Source organism: Neophocaena asiaeorientalis, unplaced genomic scaffold, assembly GCF_003031525.2.
Source record: "Neophocaena asiaeorientalis asiaeorientalis breed wild unplaced genomic scaffold, Neophocaena_asiaeorientalis_V1.1 scaffold728, whole genome shotgun sequence".
Classification (NCBI taxonomy): Eukaryota; Metazoa; Chordata; class Mammalia; order Artiodactyla; family Phocoenidae; genus Neophocaena; species Neophocaena asiaeorientalis.
Window position 1 is genome coordinate 189,510 of NW_020174278.1, and position 20,365 is coordinate 209,874.

Consider the following 20,365-nt stretch of genomic DNA (forward strand, 5'->3'; position numbering starts at 1 on the left):
AATGAGTGTCACGGATTTTTTCAGAGGAGGGGAAACGAATAGCTAGGACAGTGGTAGAAGGGAGACCTTTTAATCTTTTACCCTTTTTATACTTTTAGAATTTTGAACTGTGACCACAGTAACTATTCAATAAGTTAAAGTAACGTTTAAAAATGAAAAAAACATTATTATAAAAGATTAGATAACAAAGACTGAAAACAGAATAAACAATACTAATTGTCACACACAAAAGAAATGGAGTTTTGTTCACTTTATTTAACAAATTTAGGCCATAAACTTAAATCTTCTACACACTATATGCATGTATCCCAGAGGAAACTCGATGTAAATACTTGATAGGAAATGTTTTTTCCATGGCTTCTTCATAAAACCCTGTTATCTTCTCCTTTTTACATTAGGGTTGTATCTGCAAAGAAAGAAACAGTTAAATGATATCTAGATAAATGACAGCATTCCTTTCACTTTTCAAGTTAAAGGGCTTTCAAAACATAGACATACTTCTGCAAACAGAAATGAGAATGCTAATTTTATCCTTGGGATCAGATATTAAGCACTGACATTTTTACTGTCATTTATCCTTTTGATGCTGCTTTGATGAATATTTGGTAAAACATCATCAAAAAATCCTGTAAAAGCACTAAAATAATTAATGAAAACAACAGTTTAAAAATTAATACATGTTTTTATACTTCCTCCGGGATGACTGCAAACAGATCTCTCCACTCTCAAATTAAATTATATCATTTTCACCAAGAGCATAATGAACCTCAAATATAATTATGTTATAAAGTCTTCTGCTATAACAAACAACGTAGTTGGGCAACTATTCCCATCTGACTTGTACTTATGAAAAATCAGCACCATTTGTCAACATTTTCATCAATGATTCACACTGTCAATAATGAAATTAAAGAATCAAATTGGTTACAAAACAGACTCAAAAATACAGTATTTCTTGGGAAAATGTTATTCTCCCCTAGCCAGTATCTACCTACAATATTGTTTACAAATATTTGTGAGCTAATTATTATAATGTTTGTTGGGTCTGCAGGAATGCTGAAAATGTTAAATCAGAATTAAATTATAATCATCCATTATAACTCCTCTAACCCTCCCACAAAAACCTGCTTTGAAACTCTAATCCAGCTTCTTATTTTTATGTACGTGCCAAATAAAACTAACAAATGGTCTGGTATTTTACTTGTCTTATTTCAAAACCCCATTCATTCATAATTCTACTCAGAGCTGAAAATCTCACAAATTTATCAGCCAAATTCACCCAGCTCAGGACCCTTCTTTTGCCTAAATGCCCCAAATAAACTTTAAATATCTTGTGATACAGTATAAGTGAATTAAGCTCAAACCTAGAAGCTATATCCAGTAAACCTAATTAAGAGGTGCTCAAGTAGTAAAAAGAAATACCTATATTAAAAACAAGACAAAATATTCTTTCGGTGAAGGTACTGAAGTGTCTATTTCTAAGGATAGAAGAAACAAATATTTAAACTCTATCAATAGAACTGAATTTTTTTTTTTTTTTTTTTTTTTTTTTGCGGTACGCGGGCCTCTCACTGTTGTGGCCTCTCCCGTTGCGGGGCACAGGCTCCGGACGCGCAGGCTCAGCTGCCAGGGCTCACAGGCCCAGCCACTCCGCGGCATGTGGGATCTTCCCGGACCGGGGCACGAACCCGTGTCCCCGGCATCGGCAGGCGGACTCTCAACCACTGCGCCACCAGGGAAGCCCCGAGAACTGAATTTTATACACAAAGATTCAGGAGAAAGCTGAAATTAAACTTTACCTAAAGAGTTCATCGGCAAGAGATTCTTCTTTGGCATGTTGATTTTGCACCTGTCAAAATTAACATAGTTTCAGAAACTTGCTAAGTGATGAAAATATAGTTAATGAAATTGCCATGCTGGGTGATCACATCCCAGAGGTCACCAGGTCTGTAAGTTTTTGACTCTATGACTTCTTGCCCATTCAACAGGTCTGTTCCGTATTCACTTCATGCTAAGATTACTGCAAAAGTCCTCTAACTGAACAACTTTCTCCAGCCAATCTCCTCTCAAAGGCAACCAACACACACATTGCTAGCTTGTTGAGTTTTTAAACATTTTTTTCCAGGAGAACCCTTTTACTAAATGAAATTTCAGTGTTTTGAGATCATACCACTGATGGAGGGGCTGAGAGGGCAATATTTACCCCACCTTCAACCAGAGCAGCTCTGCAGGTAAAGTGGCTCTCTTCCTCACAGCCCCAAATCAGGACTCAGAAGTTGCTGCTGAATCACCTCACCCACAAAATAATTTAAAACACAAACTCACCAAACTCCTAAAGCACCTTTGACAGGACTGGAAATACCCTGTGCTGGGTGCATCTTCCTAAAGTCCAGTATGATGGACTTCAGTATGTATGATCCTATCATGTGCCATGATCCTATCATGTGCCATTCAAAACCCTTCAATGACTTCTCCCACCTACCAAAGAAAACACAAACTCTTGAGTCTGACTCTTAAATGGGAAAGGCTCTTCATAACCTGGCTCCATTCTACTTCCTCAATCACTTCTCACTCTCCTCTTCATGAACCCTGTATGCCAGTTAAACTGAATCACACAAAAAGACAAAACGAACAAAACAAACAAAAAACCAGGCTCACCTCTGAACAAATATACTGGGACCCTCTCTGCTTTTGTTCATGACAAAAAATGTGATACAGTATCACTCCTCTTTCCACATCTGACCATCTTTCAATGTGCATTCACTCAATAATCGTTTAGTGTCTACTATGCATCAAGGAACATGTTCTTCACCTCTTTAACAATGGCTTTCTAATCCTCTTCATTTAAAAGTAAGTCTGCTATGAAGAACTCCCACAGAACTTTACCTATGTGACTCCTAGATGTTCATCAATTTCTATCTTCTGTTATAATTATTTATATCACATCTCCACTAAAAAACTGTAAGTTCTCTGAATGCAGATACTGTTTGTTTACTGTAAGTAATTTACATTTGTGTATTTCCAGATACTATCTTAAAACTGTTTCTAAAAAGAACTCATTTAATCTTCATATAATCTCATTACTACTTTTATACTATTATTCCAATTGTAACCAATAAGGAAACAGAGACTTAGGTTAAGTACGTTGTAGAAAATCAAAAAATTGTCATATGGAAGAACTGGGATTGACCAGGTCTCCTTGAATAAAAGCACCAGCTATTAACCAGGCTGTTACACTGCTTCTGAGTCTTTGGAAAGGGCCTAGAAGAAGACTTGCAGGGATTCAAACTTATAGAATGATTTTCTATTCATACAGTGAAATGTCAAACTGAAATTACATCTTTTACATTTTCTAATAAGTATAGCAGAACACAAATGGGAAGGCACATGATTTTCATAAAGCAGTTGTCAAAAAAGCTGCTGGTATCATTCTCCTAAATATTCTTAGAGGCTTCCTAGTAAGGGATGTGAATTTTAACGTTCAAATAGTAAAGAAAAATCAGCTTTATCTTATATATCTTAGTAAGATCATTAAGTAAAAAAGTATTAAGAACCAGAAATCCTATTACCGGCATTTTTCAGTGGCTTGGGAGAACTACAAATCACAGTCTTTCAAAAGTCAAATCAGGTTGGGTAGAGGTCAAAGAGTTACTACGTTTAATGCACAGAATAAAAATATCCTATATTCAAAGAAAGTTTGGGAACTAAGTGATTATGAAAAGTAAGACTGGTCTGCAGCAAAAGAAGAAAAAGGAGGGCTAAAAAAGAACAAAGGCAGGGAATACAGAAGAGTAGCTACAGCAAGCCTAGGGAAACATCAAGACAGTAGCACATTTATACATAGAAGCTGCAGTCACGTAGAAGAACAAAGTCAACTCTATTATTTTAGAGAGCAAATCCTACCTAGAGCACCTAAAATTGTTCTAGCAAAAAAAGGAGAGATTTGGTAGAATAAATCTAGGACACAGCCTCTCTACTAATGCTAATGAAATAAATGAAAGATAGGAAAAAGTCAGCAGCTGCACCATCATTCTGTCAACTCCTCCCCATCCAAGAACAAATAAAACTCGACAGCTATAATTAATCAAGAAGCACATAACCCCACGCCACAGACTTCAAAAAGGTGGCTGGGCAAAGAACCAAAAGATTAATGCAACTGATTCCTAACCCTCCCCCAACTCATTAAAAAGTGCTACGGAACTGTCCAAACCTGAAAATTCTTACTAATAATACAAATTTGGGGAAAAGTAGCCTGAGCAGGAAAGAGAAAACAACTGCTGGTGGACTGCTGGGAGGGGACTAATGGCATGGAGAGGTAAGTGGGACTGACACTGACCAAAGGCATAGGCTCTAGGCATCCCTGACAAATTAGGCAAATAACCTAAAATGTAAGTTATTCTCTTCTGGGATAAGATATACTCCCTGGTACATGTTTAATTCCAGTTCCAAGAAAGAGCTGCACACAGCTTTACATTACCCTCGCCTTTCCTCAATTCAATGTTTTCAGGCAACAGAAACTAGATGGGACATGCAATGTGCCTTTGACTGAACATGCTGCCATACCAACAGTATGGAGGCATCAGGATAATTCTGTTTTTTATGAACAAGCTAAGATGGGTAGGAATGATTTCAACGACATTCAATTTTTGCCTCACAAACTGGTTTCAGAATGTAATCCCTGCAATAAGATGTCATATAATGTTTCACACAGCAAACAATATCTGGAAAGGGTATTTTACTTTAAATAGCTGCAAGATGAAAGAAAACAGGAAAGCCACTCCACATCCAGATGGAAAAAAAGAGAGAGAGACTGGAACTGGAATAGAACCTGCAAAAGACAGTTAAAGAACCTAGTCTGAAACAAATAATAACCCATAAATAAAAAATAAATAAAATTAATAAGAACATGAAAGCAATAAGAACAAGAAAGTTAAATATAGAAAAAACACAATGAAACGAAATGGGAATGAATGCTAAGTAAACAAACCGAGAACTCTAATAACACCATTTCAGAATTAAATAAATGAGAAATAGCTAACACTGTTTCCACTGTTATAAATGCTTTATTAAGTAGTATCGTATGTTATTCTCACAAAAAGCCTGTGAAATGGAGGTACTATTATTATTCCCATTCTGCAAAGGAGGAAACAGAAGGATAAAGAAGTAATTTCCTCAAGGTCACATAACATAGCTGGTGAGGAACAGAAGAGACACAACTGAAATATGAATTTCTGATATAGTGAAAGAGCTTAAGAAAACCACAATGAACGTAGAAGAAATGCATGTGAAGGGCAAAGGTGATTTAATAAAAGGAGAGTTATGTCTTAAATGTAGAGAACCCAGCAAATATAAAAATGTTTTAAAAGATGTAATAGAAAAGTTCCTTGAAATAAAAAAAGAACTGCACCTACAAATCAAAATAGCATACTTTACTCTGGGAAAAATGAAGCGAGAATGATCAACACTGAGATATATTCTGACTGTTACTGACTTTCAAGCCTAAGAACGAATACTGAAGGCATGCAAGTCACCTAAAAAGGGAGAAAAGGGGCACTGGCATGAGGTGCGGGAGGGGAAGCAGAGGAAGCACAAATAATTTCCTCACTCTTCACAGTAGGAGCCAACAAACAGTATCTAAAATCAAAATATGTAGTTTGAAACAAATACTGATTCTAACCTGATAGTGTTTTTCTTATTTAGGGATCTCAGGAAATATCTGGAAGGAAGAAACATTTATACGAATTCAGCAATGCTTTCAGTTTTACTTCCTTCTATCAATCTCTCTCCTTCCCTTCCTACATTATCCCTCCCTGCCTCCATTCCTCCTCAATAAACAGACGTCTGAAACATTATGTGTTTAATGTCTAAATGGGTACTTAGGATTTTCACTTCTTCATTCTTTTGTGTACTACCATAATTATTTGGAATGCACATTTATAAAATGGCAAAGCCAGTTATCCTTTCAAAAAAGAATGAAGTGAAGGATGGTACCTCCATTCTTCCATTTTCTGACATTAAAAATCCTGACAACCCTATTTTTGAGTGACCTAACAATTTTTTGATTAAAAAAAGCATGTTTAAGAACAAATTTCTGAATACTAAATTAACCCCATAATAAAGCAAAATATAAATCCTGAGATGTTACCAAGTACCAAAGCCAGCTTTTGCCCTGCCCTGGGGGGATCTACAAAGCAGGAAAAAACCCAGGCTCTCCTTTGATGTCTGTACAGGAAATGAGCGTTATTAAAGAAAATCCAAGATAAATAGAATAAAAGACTCCAGCACTAAAGGGCAAAAGAGGAACAAACTCTACAACACGAAAGGAGACAGCAAAGAAACTTGCCTATCTTGACCCTGACACAGGGTGAAAGAAAGAAATAAAAAATCTCACTATGTTTATAATGACAAGGTAGCCTTCACCCAAGCTTCTGGTCCAAATACATTAACTACCTGAATGATCCAAAAACATCACAAGCAGAGATTAAAGTAGTCTCATATTGGTAGAACAAGATTGGCAGACACAAACTTATCTTTTCTGGAGGAAATAAACCTCAGATTAGGAGTTAAGGAATTCCCATAGATCAAGTTCCAAGGAAAATGAGCAGTTCACATTCAAAGATCACAAAATACATACTTGGAAACAAGGCACCATAAGAGAGAACTAGATTAAACAGATCAACACTTTAGGTATTGGTATCATTGGGAAAAGAATACAAGAGAGGAACTTTAAAATGTCAGCAGGGAACAAGATTTAGAAATAAATGACAGATTTCCAGAAATGAAAAAATCCAATAGGTTGAATGAAAACTCAGTGGACGAATGAAATACCAACCAGACAGAGCTGAAGAGAGAAGTACTAAACTGGAAGACAATCTAAAGAAATTACCAAAGTACAATCCAAAGAAACAAAGCAGTGAAATATACAGAAAGGAGCTAAGATACATTGAGAAGAAAGTGGGATTTAACTTATGTCACATCAGAGTGCAAGAAAGAGATATTGTCCCTACCCCCTAATTACCAAACAGCCCTACTTCAAACAGCCCATTGAGATGACCAGTGGAGCCCACCTTTGGGTTTCAGTAGCACCGGATAATCACGCAATACAAAGACTAAGAAGAAGACTTTCTACCTTTGGATATGGACTCTGATTATCTCTCAATTCAATGGTCATGTGTTTCTGACTTCTTAACTTCCACGTGGTACTTCTATATTAAAAAGCTCCCAACTTTAATGAATTTTTATCCAATTCACCAGTTTAAAAAAAGGGGTTGAAGGAATTATGGATCACGTGGACAGTCTTGTTATATAACATACACTAGTACTCAAAACACCCAGGGAGAAAGTAAAAGAAGCATATTTTTGTATTCTTCCCTCTGAGTTCTCATTATAGTAGTTTATAAATATTTACTTGTAGCCAATAGCTGTAAAACAGTGAGTTTTTGGAAACCACATTCTAACATGGAGTGCTGTAAAGCAGTTCATATTTTCCCAAAAGAGCATTATAACTGAGGTTTGGTTTCCTGAGGCTTAGATGGCATAGGATAGGATATGATCAATAAATCTAGAAGTCCCTTAATGAAGTGTTATGGAAAGGTACAAATTAATCTTAATGCTCTGTAACTCACGAATTTTTCTGAAAGAATAACCTTAGGTCACTCATCTTAAGTTTGGTTTTAAGAAGAATTTGCTCTAAGGAAATCACAAGGGATCAAAATACAAATCAAACAAGTTACTGGGTCTTACTTCCTACTAACCTCCATTTCCTGCCTCAACCACTCCTCTAATTCTGTAGTCTTTCGGGTATGATGAGCTATTAGATCTGATCCTCCAATGATGTGTGGAAGTTTTCCTGCTCCAGGAAATTTGACCTGTTAAATAGTAAACCTTGATAAATGCACTAAAAAATTGACAATCTTTTTTTAAAAAAAGCTTAAAAAAACAAAGACTGTAAATCACATATAAGTACTAAAGATGTTTATATACTATAAATGAAAATGAATGTGAGAGGAAATAGAGCTGTTTCATTGATTTGAGTATATACAGAAAAAGTCAAACAAATTCTTTCACTAGAGGCAATCCAGTTAAGCTTCTTTTTATTGAGTATTATTGATTTTTGTTTGGTAACTTAATTTTAAAAATTAGTATGCCTTTTGAATTTTGATTTAACAATGAGATTTTGCAACACGATACTGAACATGAAGTAAGCATGCATTAATACAGACTGGATCAGAAATATTCTCTTAGAACAACAAATATCGTATATTAATGCATATATGTGGAACCTAGAAAAATGGTAGAGATGAACCAGTTTGCAGGGCAGAAATAGAGACACAGATGTAGAGAACAAACGTTATGGTCACCAACGGGGGAAAGTGGCAGGGGGTGGTGGTAGTGGTGGGATGAACTGGGAATTCTGATTGACATATATACACTAATATGTACAAAATGGATAACTAATAAGAACCTTCTGTATAAAAAATAAATAAAATTCAAAAAAAAGGGAAAAAAATTCTCTTAAATATCTTGTCAGTTCCTAAAGGAGGAGGAACTCAGATCTGATATTCAGTATACTTATTTATATTTTGTTTAATATACACATGTAATAATAAAATGCCTAGTTTTCATTATTGAATGTGCTCAGTTATTTTGAACAAATCTGTTATCATCACAAAGTCCTAAGTTAAAGAACCTCTTCAGGGAGTCACAGATCAATATTAGAAAATAGGAGGACCTGGGAATTCCCTGGCAGTTCAGTGGTTAGCACCCCACACGTTCACCACTGAGGACACAGGTCTGATTCCGGGTTGGGGAACTAAGATCCCGCAAGCCATGCTAAGCGGCCAAAAGACATTAAAAAAAAAAAAAGAACTAGGAGGACACTGTCAATACAGCCAAAAGCCTGCTGCTTAAGGTAGAAAAAACCAGGTAAACAGCATCCTTTAAAGAATTCAACCTTAATAAAATTTGTTTTATATATTCAAGTGTCAGTTTATGTCCTTAGTAGTTTTTAACTGTTTTAAGCAGAAGAAATAGCATCACTTTTCGACATAAACTGCTTTTATTACTAGTTAGCATATTTCTAAAAACATTTCAAACACTGGCCTCTTGTGATATTTTAGTTAAAGGAATACATACCTTTTTGAATTTCTTGAAATTCTTTAGTTCACCATAATCATTATTTACACTGGATGCATTTCTGGAAGTAGAGTTACGAACCACCAGTGACCTAAATTCAGTCAGTAACACCGTCTTTGGAAGCATCTCACCATCACCCTGAAGTTCATCATTGTTCTTAAATGGTGTTAAGATGGAGAGAAGAAATTAGAAGGAAAAGGAAAATTACTTGTCATTTAGGAGTTTACAGAAAAAAGTTCAAATACCCACAAAAACAGTAAAAAAAAAAAAAAAAAGGTTTATTTCTGCCACCTGCTTTGTACTTGAAATCAAATCATATCTATTTCAAAACCAGAAAATTACTCACTCTACAACTTTAGAAACATTTATAACACATTATCTATGAGAGAAGGCTAAAAAACCATAGTGTTTGAAATTTAGTAGCATATTCTAATAAAAATCATCTCAATAAACAATTTATCTTCTTGTATACATTTTCTTGGCAAGAAATAGTCTGCTTCTTTTCATTAAAACCATACACCACGATTATTATACAATCCATCCTAGAAGTTCTCTATACTATGTTTAAGGTTTCTTGGATTTTCAGTAATTTATATTTTTTATTATTTTGGACACCTCAAAAAAAGTCAATCATTAATTCTGGGCACACTACCTCATTAACTGAAAGCCACTTTTTTATTCCAGATTAATAATTATTAAATCAGCCTGAAGATTCCTTCCTGTTGCTGGAAGAGATTCTTTATGTCACTTACTATTAACTAACTAGTTAGTTACATATCCACATTCTTACAACTGCTCAAGGCTATCTTAGTTTTTAAAACTGCTTTACTATATATCCATTTGGAAGCTGCTAACAGGACTAAGATAAAAACAGTCAGGGAGAGAAGAAAAACGGGAAAAGTCAAAAGAAAAGGTTCATGTGACAGTGACAGAACATAATCAGGAACTCAAAATAACAATGGCCTAATACCTTTGTATTTTGTTTTAGAGTTTACAAATATTTCATTACTCTTTTGGATATAAACAACAATCCTGTTGTAAAAGTGTTAACCTGATTTTATAAACAAAAGACTTGAGGTTCATAAATGTGAAACTGATGTTTTCAAGGTCACTATCTATGGAGTAGAGGGCAGGGAATTACACTCAGGCTTTGTCCATACTCTTTTTGCTATACCATGGTTATAATACGATCTATCCATTTCCAGAGGAGGCATAATTATGAAATAGATCAAAATTATAGAAAGAGAATCAATTAATCCTAAGAATATACAGACTGACAGAAATTGATGCAATGATGGTCCATACAAGTCAAATCTTTATAAAAATAAAATACAAATCCCTCACAGATAGTTCTTTAGTTGACCAGAGTGATTCTTGAGCTCACACTTCTTCGCAATTTCATTTTCTTGCTAAAGAAATAAAAAATATTGCTCATAAGAGTTATAAGATGGTACCTTTCTGAAAACCTCAGAGATACTCATGCTCTTGACCCAGTTATTTCACTTTCAAGCATCTTTCCTAGAGAAACTATGACGTGAGAATAGAAATATACATATAAAAAGACTGTCGTGTAAGAGTAAAGAACAAGAAGCAATTTAAGTTCATACAAGTTATACACCTAAAGAACGTAATAAGAGAAATGATCATAATACAAATGAATTTAAAATGGCTATAAAATTGCATTAACATTTGAGTCCAATTTGAAAAATAAGATTTAAAAAAGAAAATGCCAAAATATTGACTATGGTTATCTGCAGATGGCAGGATTATCAACAAACTGTAATGTTTTTCTTTATTTTTCATATTTCTACATGATCGTGTATTACTTTTACAGTCAAAAATAAAAACAAATTTTTAAAGAAGTCTATCTAAATTTATTTAGAATTGAATGTTAAGTCGTCCTTAATCCAAGACAAAAGAGTTATTTTAATTGTTAAAGATATTTATGGAAACTTCTTTGTATAAAATCATACTATCCTTCATATTCATATATCCAGACCACGTACTAGACAAAAGTATATTACACAGATAGCTTTCTAATACTTCCAATAAAAACTACAATTCCTTTGGATACAATAGGGGGGCATATCATTTTACATCAAATTTTCAATGATTCAGTAATAAAAATTCAGAAAAATTTTAATAAGTAGAAAGTTGGAAAGAAAAAGCAAGATGTACTCTGTGCTTGCTTAGAGACTAAAGAAAATTAATGCTATTTGTCAGTTGTAAGATTGAAAATTTCGATTCCAAGCCTACCATGTACCCTTTTACTGAGTATTTTCACATACATTATCCACTGGAAGTTGTTACTACAATCAGAACATTTTACTCCCCCATACATTTTCCCCATCCTGTCCTACTCCCTCAAACTTGCTTAACCTCTTGAGCAAGTTTTTATTTCCTATCTCTGAGAATCATACTACAGCCTACCCAGACCCTTTGACTGCAAGCTTGGGACTTCTCTCCTCATTTATCATATTGAGTCAATCACCAAGTCTTAGAGATTCTACCTCCTAAAGGCCTATCAAACTTATTCTCTCAGACTGCCTTTCATGTTAGCATGTCCAATGCCTAGAATAAATAAGTGAATGAATGACATTCTGAGAAACCTGACAAAAGAAACAGCCAAAAGAACAGAGTGGACCTTGCATTTTTGTCTCAGTTGTCAAAACCTAGCTAAGTCACTTTGGCAAGCTACTTAACTCCCACTGCAGTTTCCACATCTGTTCAATGTGTATAGTACTACTTCACTGCAGGCTGCTATAAATAGCATGATGGTATCCAGGAAGTGGTAGGTATAATTGTGAGGCTTTCAAAGATGCTATATGGTAAGAGAAGAGGAAACCTATTTTAGAATAGAAGGATGGAAAGAGGTGAAGAAGAGATATTCTGTAGACAGAGGTTGCTGTTAAGAGGAGGAATGTTAACAAGGATATCGAGACATGTTTGCATTTTATGGAGACTGGGAAATTGAAAGTAAGGCCAAGACCCCGACACAGTTGTCATTTACACAAGGATAAATGCCTGCAGGGTTATCTAGCCAATAGCCTTCTATTTCAGCTTATAGTAAATCTTACAGACATGCTAGAATCCATATTTAATCCCAAAACAGAAAAATGGTAGTTCTATCATCAATATATTTTAGAAAATGCCCTTCTGATATACAGCTAAGGAATCCAATGCCAGAGAAGTATGACATTTTTGCTTTCTTAAAAGTGCAAAAAGTTTTTTAAATGAAAGGATTAAGAAATATTTTTTCTGATAATCACTTCTGTAGCTAGAAAATTTAAGTGTAATTCTATCAATTCACGAGTATCCACAAGGACCTTCAGACAACAAATTCTTAAAACAGTAAAAATGAAAGAATTAAAAATAATTTCACACTGTCTGAGTAAGGTTGATGAATTATATCAATATCAATTTCCTGGTTTTGATATTATACTTAAGTTCTGCAAGATGTTACTATTAGGGGAAACAGGGTGAAAGGTATATGGAATCTTTCTATATAATTTCTTACAACTGCATGTGAATCAGCAATTATTTCAAAATAAAAAGTTTTTAAAAATTATCTTACATTGAAAGCAAAATTACTTTTGTTAACAATGTTCTTACTAACAAAAAAAAAAGTGCAGTGCTAAAATACAGTGATTTAACTTTAGTATATCCAGAAGTGTGTCACAATTGAGTTGCTATTCACTCTCCAAACGTCTGCTACAACATATTTATGTTGTACCATATTTTTATTCAGAATGTCATGAATTCTAAAATAGTAAAATAAGGACAAAGGAAATTATGCTGCAGAATCGTAGAGCAAAATAAAATAATTATATTCCCTGATATCATTATACAGCATGTAAATCTTGGCCCTATCTTATTTAAGCCACTGATTTTAGAATTTTTTAAAGACAGCAGAAGGAATTCTTAACTAATACAGTGAGGGAACTTATTTTGGGAAGAAAACTGGATGTGCTGAATCAGGATCTCTGGGGCTTTGGTCTGGGAATCCCTATTTTTAAAAAGCTCAATAGGTGATTCTGATGCAGCTGGTCCACAAAATGGCATTAAGTATTCACTCATAAGGAATAACAACACTGAGGATTTTCTACCTCATATGAAGATGCCAGTATACAGGCTAAACAGGACATATATTTTGATTTTTCAATAGTAGTTATAGATTTATATAGTGCTTGATACACACTAGGTTCTCAACAAATGCTTATCAAATCATTGTACCTGTGCTCTCACCTAATGAGGTAACCAGTCTACCAACAGTAGGCAACTTAATGATGCATAAAATACAAAATAAAGAGTTTTCTTAGACCAAAGTGGGTAAGACAAATATACCAGCTTCATGAAAAGAGGACAGAACATTAAAGGTAAAAATGAAAATTAAAAATCCCGAGTGATGTTACACATGTTCTATCCTAAAAATTCATTTAGTAGATACTTTGTTTTTACTAACTTCCTTCATCTCTCTGTGCCTGTTTACTCTATTAAAGCTCCTCCTATACTTACCATCATGGCCAAATGTCTGATATAATAAAATAGTACGGACTGGAAATCTATTAAAACAATCATGGGGACTTCCCTGGTGGCGCAGTGGTTAAGAATCCGTCTGCCAATGCAGGGGACACGGGTTCGAGCCCTGCTCCAGGAAGATTTCACATGCCACGGAGCAAATAAGCCCGTGCACCACAACTACTAAGCCTGCACTCTAGAGCCCACGAGCCACAACTACTGAGCCTGCATGCCACAACTACTGAAGTCCACCCGCCTAGAGCCCGTGCTCTGCAACAAGAGAAGTCACCGGAGAAGCCCGCGCACTGCAATGAAGAGTAGCCCCCGTGCACCACAACCACAACGAAGAGTAGCCCCTGCTCGCTGCAACTAGAGAAAACTCCCGTGCAGCAACGAAGACACAGTGCAACCAAAAATAAATAAATAAATAAAACTGATTCTTTAAAAAAAAAAAAAACATGAGTAAGTTTTATTTGTTCTCATTTATTATATATAGTCAAGGAATCATTGTATTTTTAACATTCACCCTATCAACCAACAAATTCTTATACTTAATACTAGGTGTAGAAGATACTAATTTTTTCCCCCAAATAAACATCATGACTGCTCATACTGTCAATACAAATACCTCAAGTACTTTTTAACATTCTAAGTTCCTATTTGCAATACTTCTTATTAAAAAATGTTACTTACAGAGATTTTGTTACTTTCTGGTATTGCTTCATCATTACAAGGGCCATTTGTTTCTATATCCAATCTTGGCCTTTTTCTAATATTGACATCTTCCTCTTGTTTTTGAACTTTCACTTCAATTTCTAACTCTGGTTTTGTGTTCTTCAATAACTGTTCCAATACTTCACCTTCTATGGCTAAATCATCAATTTCTTTTCTTTTTTCTGATCTTAGTTTTTCTGTAGAGAGAGATTTATTGGCAGAATTTTTCACAGTGGATTTTAAATCTATATCTGCATACGAGTTATCTGGGTTTCTTTCCACAGGCTCATTCTGCTGCTCCTTATTGTTCCATGCTGAGGATGTAGTAGGCTGTGTTTGTTCTAAAAGAGAACAAGACATTTCTATTCTTGCTGATTTAGATAAAGACATTTCTTGATTTTCTTCATCCCTTTCCCTTAGGTTCAAAAAAGGAGAGAAGAAAACAAAAACAGGAAATGAACACAGCTAAGTAATTTTTTTAGTTTGGCAGTATTCAGCCCCTTCTTCATTGAATTAACAATATTCTTGGTTTTACTGATTAACAATCTCACCAGAAATAAAAAAACACATCTGAAAACAGTACATAATTCATACACACCCTACTGTTTTGATAGGACTGGTCAATTCCATGGCTTAAAAAATAGGGAAATGTCTATCTTCTTTTCTGGAAGTTGTAGTAGTTGATGAAATCAGTATGGAGGAAAAGGTAGAAAAATATAAAATACAAAAGGCTTGGGGCTCCCCTGGTGGCACAGTGGTTGAGAGTCCACCTGCCAAAGAAGGGGACACGGGTTCGTGCCCCGGTCCGGGAAGATCCCACGTGCCGTGGAGTGGCTGGGCCAGTGAGCCATGGCCGCTAAGCCTGCATGTCCGGAGCCTGTGCTCGGCAACGGGGGAGGCCACAACAGTGAGAGGCCTGCGTACCGTAAAAAAAAAAAAAAAATACTTGTCAGAAAACAACAGCTTACTTTATAATGTAGGGAACCTGTGGACATGGAAAAATTACCCTGGGACTAAATCCTGATGGGTTAATGAGAGCTAGATTCAAGATAGTAAGTCAAAGTGGCTAAATCCAGAATACAGTATAAACTATATACTGCAAGTAATATGTGAATATATGACTAAGGGTATTCTATACAATACTGTATCATTCATTCAATGAGTACTGAATACCTGACTCCCTTAAACTGTACTGAGGCCCACAAAAACTTGGGTCTCTGCTCTCTAGTTTACTGGATTCATGTTGAACTGGAACAGTTAGAGTGATATTTTAATAATAATAATCTAATGTCAGGGTCCTAAATAAACCAATCAAGAAGTTTTTTTTTTTTTTTTTTTTTTTTAAAACGATCAGCGTTTGAACCAGAGAGCTAGCAACACAAACAGATGGAAACAAAGGAATTTATAAGACAAGGAAAATAAGAATCAGCACTACTGGTTTGGGGAGGCAGAGGAGAAACAGTCGAAGATTTTGACAAAGTAAATTACAAACAAAAATATATATACAAGGCAGTGACAGGGGAGAAAGTTTTAGGCCTATGATTAGGGGAAAAAGCAGGAGATTTCTGTGGGAAAGTAGAAGTGATGCTTAAAGAATAAGTCAGGACCAAATATACTGATCATCTGTAACCTGAAGTACAATATACATAGCAGGACGAAAAGAAGTCCTCAAAGGGAGCAAAGGAGAAAGTCAGAGAGGCAAAAAAACCCCCAGGATAGGACACTACCACAAAAGCCAAGAAAGGACCAGAAGGAGAACAAAGGTTCAAGAGTTGAGTGTTACCAAAAGGCCACAAGAGGTGGCAACTTGTGTCAATGATTACTTTCAAGGACGTCATGTCAAGATGAAATATTGTGAGTTAAGAAATATTTCACATAGAAATGGGAAAAATAACAATAATCTCCTCTTTATGAGAAGTTTAACAGTGATTGTAAAAGATAAAGGGCAGTAGCTAGAGGAACAAATCAAGTCAAGGGAAGGTTTTAAAAACTAAAAATGAGATAGAGTCTTTGAACACAGATGAAAAGGACCTAGAAGAAGATATTAAACATGCTAGAAATTAAGAATAATTGATGAAGCATGGTCCTAGAGGAAATGAGAGACATGACCAAGGGAACTAGGTAGGTCAAAAAAACTGAGGTGTGGGAAACCTCTTCCTCAAGAGAAGTACAGCAAATGAAACAACAGAAGGAAAAAGTTGAGGGAAAATGTATCTAATGACCTTAGTGAAGAAGGAGACTTGGACATTTCTGAGGGGGAGTAAGCTCAAAGGGCCACAGCTTTCCACAGAAGCATACTTAAGCAGAACATGGACTTAGTACCATTCTACAATCGTATAACAAATATTAATATTTTTAGACACACAGAGCAGTATTATTAAAAATTATACCTTTTTTTGGTAGATGGCTGAAAGTAGTTTTTGATGGAGTTGGTTTGCTGATGCTGAGAAGCCCAATCTCCACTTTTATTTGCACCTGGGAATTTAGTTGGTGAAAGCTGATATTTTGGGATTTTCATACTAACAAGAGTATTTGATACTATATTATTATTACTAGAGTTTACTTTGTGGGGTTCCTTCACAGTGGATGTTTCTTGTGAAGGTATTCTGAACTTTTGTTCCATTCCGAAGATTTTGATTTCTTTTGGCCTTTCACTCAAACTCATACTGCAGCAAAAGAAAGGAATGCAAGGTAAACAATCACATTTACAGCAATTTTTATCCAGAAACAAAGTCCTTTAAGTAGTACTAACGTAATACAGCTTTAGAACATAGTTATCTTGAGACAGTAGTTTAGTGAATATATTTTACTATCCCAAGAAAGTAGCTCCTTTGTCATCAAAGCTCCCTGAAGACATGATACCTTTCTCTTCTTCATCCCCTATAGCACATACTGTCAGGAATGCTCTATAAAAAACTGCCAAACACACATGGAATAACAACCTAGTATCCTATTATAAATTATACCAGGTCATATACTGAAGTGATGTTTGCTTTGTTTAAAATTGTAAAATTATTTCCATGTAAAAAAATTAATAAAAACTGGAAATTTATAAAAAGAATAAGCTATCATTCCAATTTCAAATATAATGGGGTATTTACATCACTTTTGATGAACTGATACGGTTATATTCCAACCAGATGGCAGTCTCTAGAACATAACTCTAGAGTAGAACTCTAGATCATCAGAAAAATATTTTAAACACACACACACAAACACACAGTTCTACAATGTATGGTTGAATATATACTATTTTGCTATTCTTATTTCACCAAAAACCCCAAAGTTGTCATTCAACTGACTTCTAAAAAATTGTTTCTCTTTTAAAAGTTATATTAAAAGTTCTGTTTTAAAAAAATTTGTAGTTTCTCTTTTAAAAGTTATGATCTCAATACAAAACATAGGTATAGTGAAAATTTAAGTATGGTCTAATATAGTGCAATCATAAGTATCTTCCAATATGAATAATTCATTATGGAGTATTTAAAATACACTGTCTTAAGTGAAAAATGCCACAGGATACATATGAGCTACCCTTGCTCTCCAAAAAAAAAAAAAAAAATCCAAAAAACTATTTTAAAAAACCCTCTTCAAATAGAGAACCACTGGGCTTCCCTGGTGGCTCAGTGGTTGGGAATCCGCCTGCCAATGCAGGGGACACGGGTTTGATCCCTGGTCCGGGAAGATCCCACATGCCACGGAGCAATTGAGCCCGTGTGCCACAACTACTGAGCTTGCGCTCTAGAGCCCGCGAGCCACGGCTACTGAGCCCGCGTGCCACAACTACTGAGGCCCGTGCGCCTGGAGCCTGTGCTCCTCAACAGGAGAGGCCACCGCGGTGAGAGGCCCACGCACCACGGCGAAGGGTAGCCCCCGCTCGCCACAACTGGAGGGGGCCTGCGCGCAGCAGCAAAGACCCAGTGCAGCCAAAAATAAACAAATAAATAAATTTAAAAAAATAGAGAACCACTAAAAAAACTACCTTTATCAACAAATATTGATTATTTAGATAGCCAGGTACACACATATAAAATATCTCTAAAACTGTGTAATGTTCACATACAGGCAACATCATATAATAGAAACAAATTGATCTCAAACTTATTTCACCAGTCACAAATAAAACAGTATAATTCTTTGTAGTCTTCCATGTACATTTGTAAGGAATTAAAAAAAAAACTTTATCATTTTCAGGAGTTGGCAAACTACAGCTTGCAGGACACATCTGGCCTGTCACTTGTTTTTGTAAATTAAGTTTTATTGGAACACAGCCACACTCATTCATTTACATGTTGTCTATGGCTGCTTTAATCCTACAATGGCAGAGTTGAGTAGCTGTGACAGAGATCAGTGACCCACAGAGCCAAAAATATTTACTCTCTAGTGCTTCATTTTAATTTTAATTTATTTATTTATTTTTGGCTGTGTTGGGTCTTCGTTGCTGCACATGGGCTTTCTTTAGTTGCAGCGAGCGGGGGCTACTCTTCTTGCAGTGTGCAGGCTTTTCACTGCGGTGGCTTCTCATTTCAGAGCATGGGCACTAGGTGTGCGGGCTTCAGTAGTTGCGGCACATGGCCTCAGTAGTTGTGGCTTGCAGGCTCTAGAGCGCAGGCCCAGTAGTTGTGGCACCCGGGTTTAGTTGCTCTGCGGCATGTGGGATCTTCCCGGACCAGGGATCGAACCCATGTCCCCTGCACTTGCAGGCAGATTCTTAACCACTGCGCCACCAGGGAAGTCCCTCTAGTGCTTTATAAAGTCTGCTAAACCCTGTCCCAAAATATTATTTTCCCTGGCATCCCACACTCCCAATTCTTTATCTCCCAAGAGATGACTTGATACAGGCATTGACTTTACTTCTTGAATATACTATTAATTTATTGATAGAATAATAACAATAGTTTGTTAACAATGAAGCTTTACCATTTATCTCCTTGCTCTGATTGTGTATCAGCTACATATGTTGTAGTATTCACTGGGGCACCTGGCATTAAGTTTTCATTGGCTGGTAAGACTTGGGAAAGGCTTGGACCTGGAGTTGTTGTCTTCAATCCTGTAAATCACAGAAGTGAAAGAAAGAATCACAATTGCTAGACACAAGATAGACATTTGGTCATTTAAAATTGTTAGGACTGTGCCATGTTGAGAGAATTAACTATAGCACACAGTTGTCTCCAGCCAAATACTTAACAAAACAGCCTATGAGCAGCAGCCTGTTGGCATCTGTGATGGGCTTATCTGAAATAAATCATTTTAAAGACACATCAAATCCTTCAGGTTAAACTATTACCAACTTAAATAAAAATAAACTCAACTTAAATTCTAATTCAAATTATGCTTTAGTCAGGAGACCAAAAATTAAAATTTCTCCCCCACAGAAAGTATATCTACTGTCTACACAAATCAAGATCAATGTGAATTTAATTTTTAGAAGGAATATACTATTTGAAAAGAAGAGATGAACAGTTTTAGACATAAATTTTTTGGCTACTCCAGAAAACCATAATGATTACTTCATCATTTTATATACCAAAATAGCAATTTAATTCAAGTGCCACTCTTCTGGAATATTCCTCTTGAACCTCCCACATTGAATCAGATGCCCCTCATTTTGAATCCCATACCACCCTTTACATCACTCTACTAACTGTTAACACACTCTTACTAACTTTTTAACACTAGCTGTGTGACCTGTATTACTTAACCTCTCTATGCCTTAGTTTCCTCATCTATGAAATGAGGATAATTACATGCTGTTTCTTCCTCACATATTGTTTTAAGGGCAAAGTGATCTAATATATGGACAGCACTTAGAAAAATGCTTGGAACATAGTAAGGACTATGAAGTGTTAGCTGTTATCATCACTGTATACCGTACTTGTTTACTTGTTACTTTCTCTTACTAGACTTGGAACCTCCTTGAGAACAGGGACTGAGTCTTACTCATTTCTGTATCTCATCTCTGGGCAATGTTTGGTATATAATGGATATAAATAAGTTA

At 35.6% G+C, this 20,365-nt stretch overlaps 1 protein-coding gene across 1 annotated transcript in view; it reads right to left on the bottom strand.

Moving 5' to 3' along the window:
• Positions 1–235: 235 nt before the first annotated feature.
• NBN (nibrin) overlaps positions 236–20,365 on the bottom strand; it is a 46,395-nt gene continuing 26,265 nt past the window's right edge. The window contains exons 9-15 of the mRNA XM_024755874.1: positions 19,288–19,417; positions 16,758–17,033; positions 14,347–14,782; positions 9,136–9,291; positions 7,755–7,868; positions 1,800–1,849; positions 236–406 (exon numbers count right to left, since the gene is read on the bottom strand). Coding sequence (XP_024611642.1) covers positions 376–406; positions 1,800–1,849; positions 7,755–7,868; positions 9,136–9,291; positions 14,347–14,782; positions 16,758–17,033; positions 19,288–19,417 — 1,193 coding nt within the window. The 3' untranslated portion in view covers positions 236–375. The remainder of the gene's footprint in view (positions 407–1,799; positions 1,850–7,754; positions 7,869–9,135; positions 9,292–14,346; positions 14,783–16,757; positions 17,034–19,287; positions 19,418–20,365) is intronic.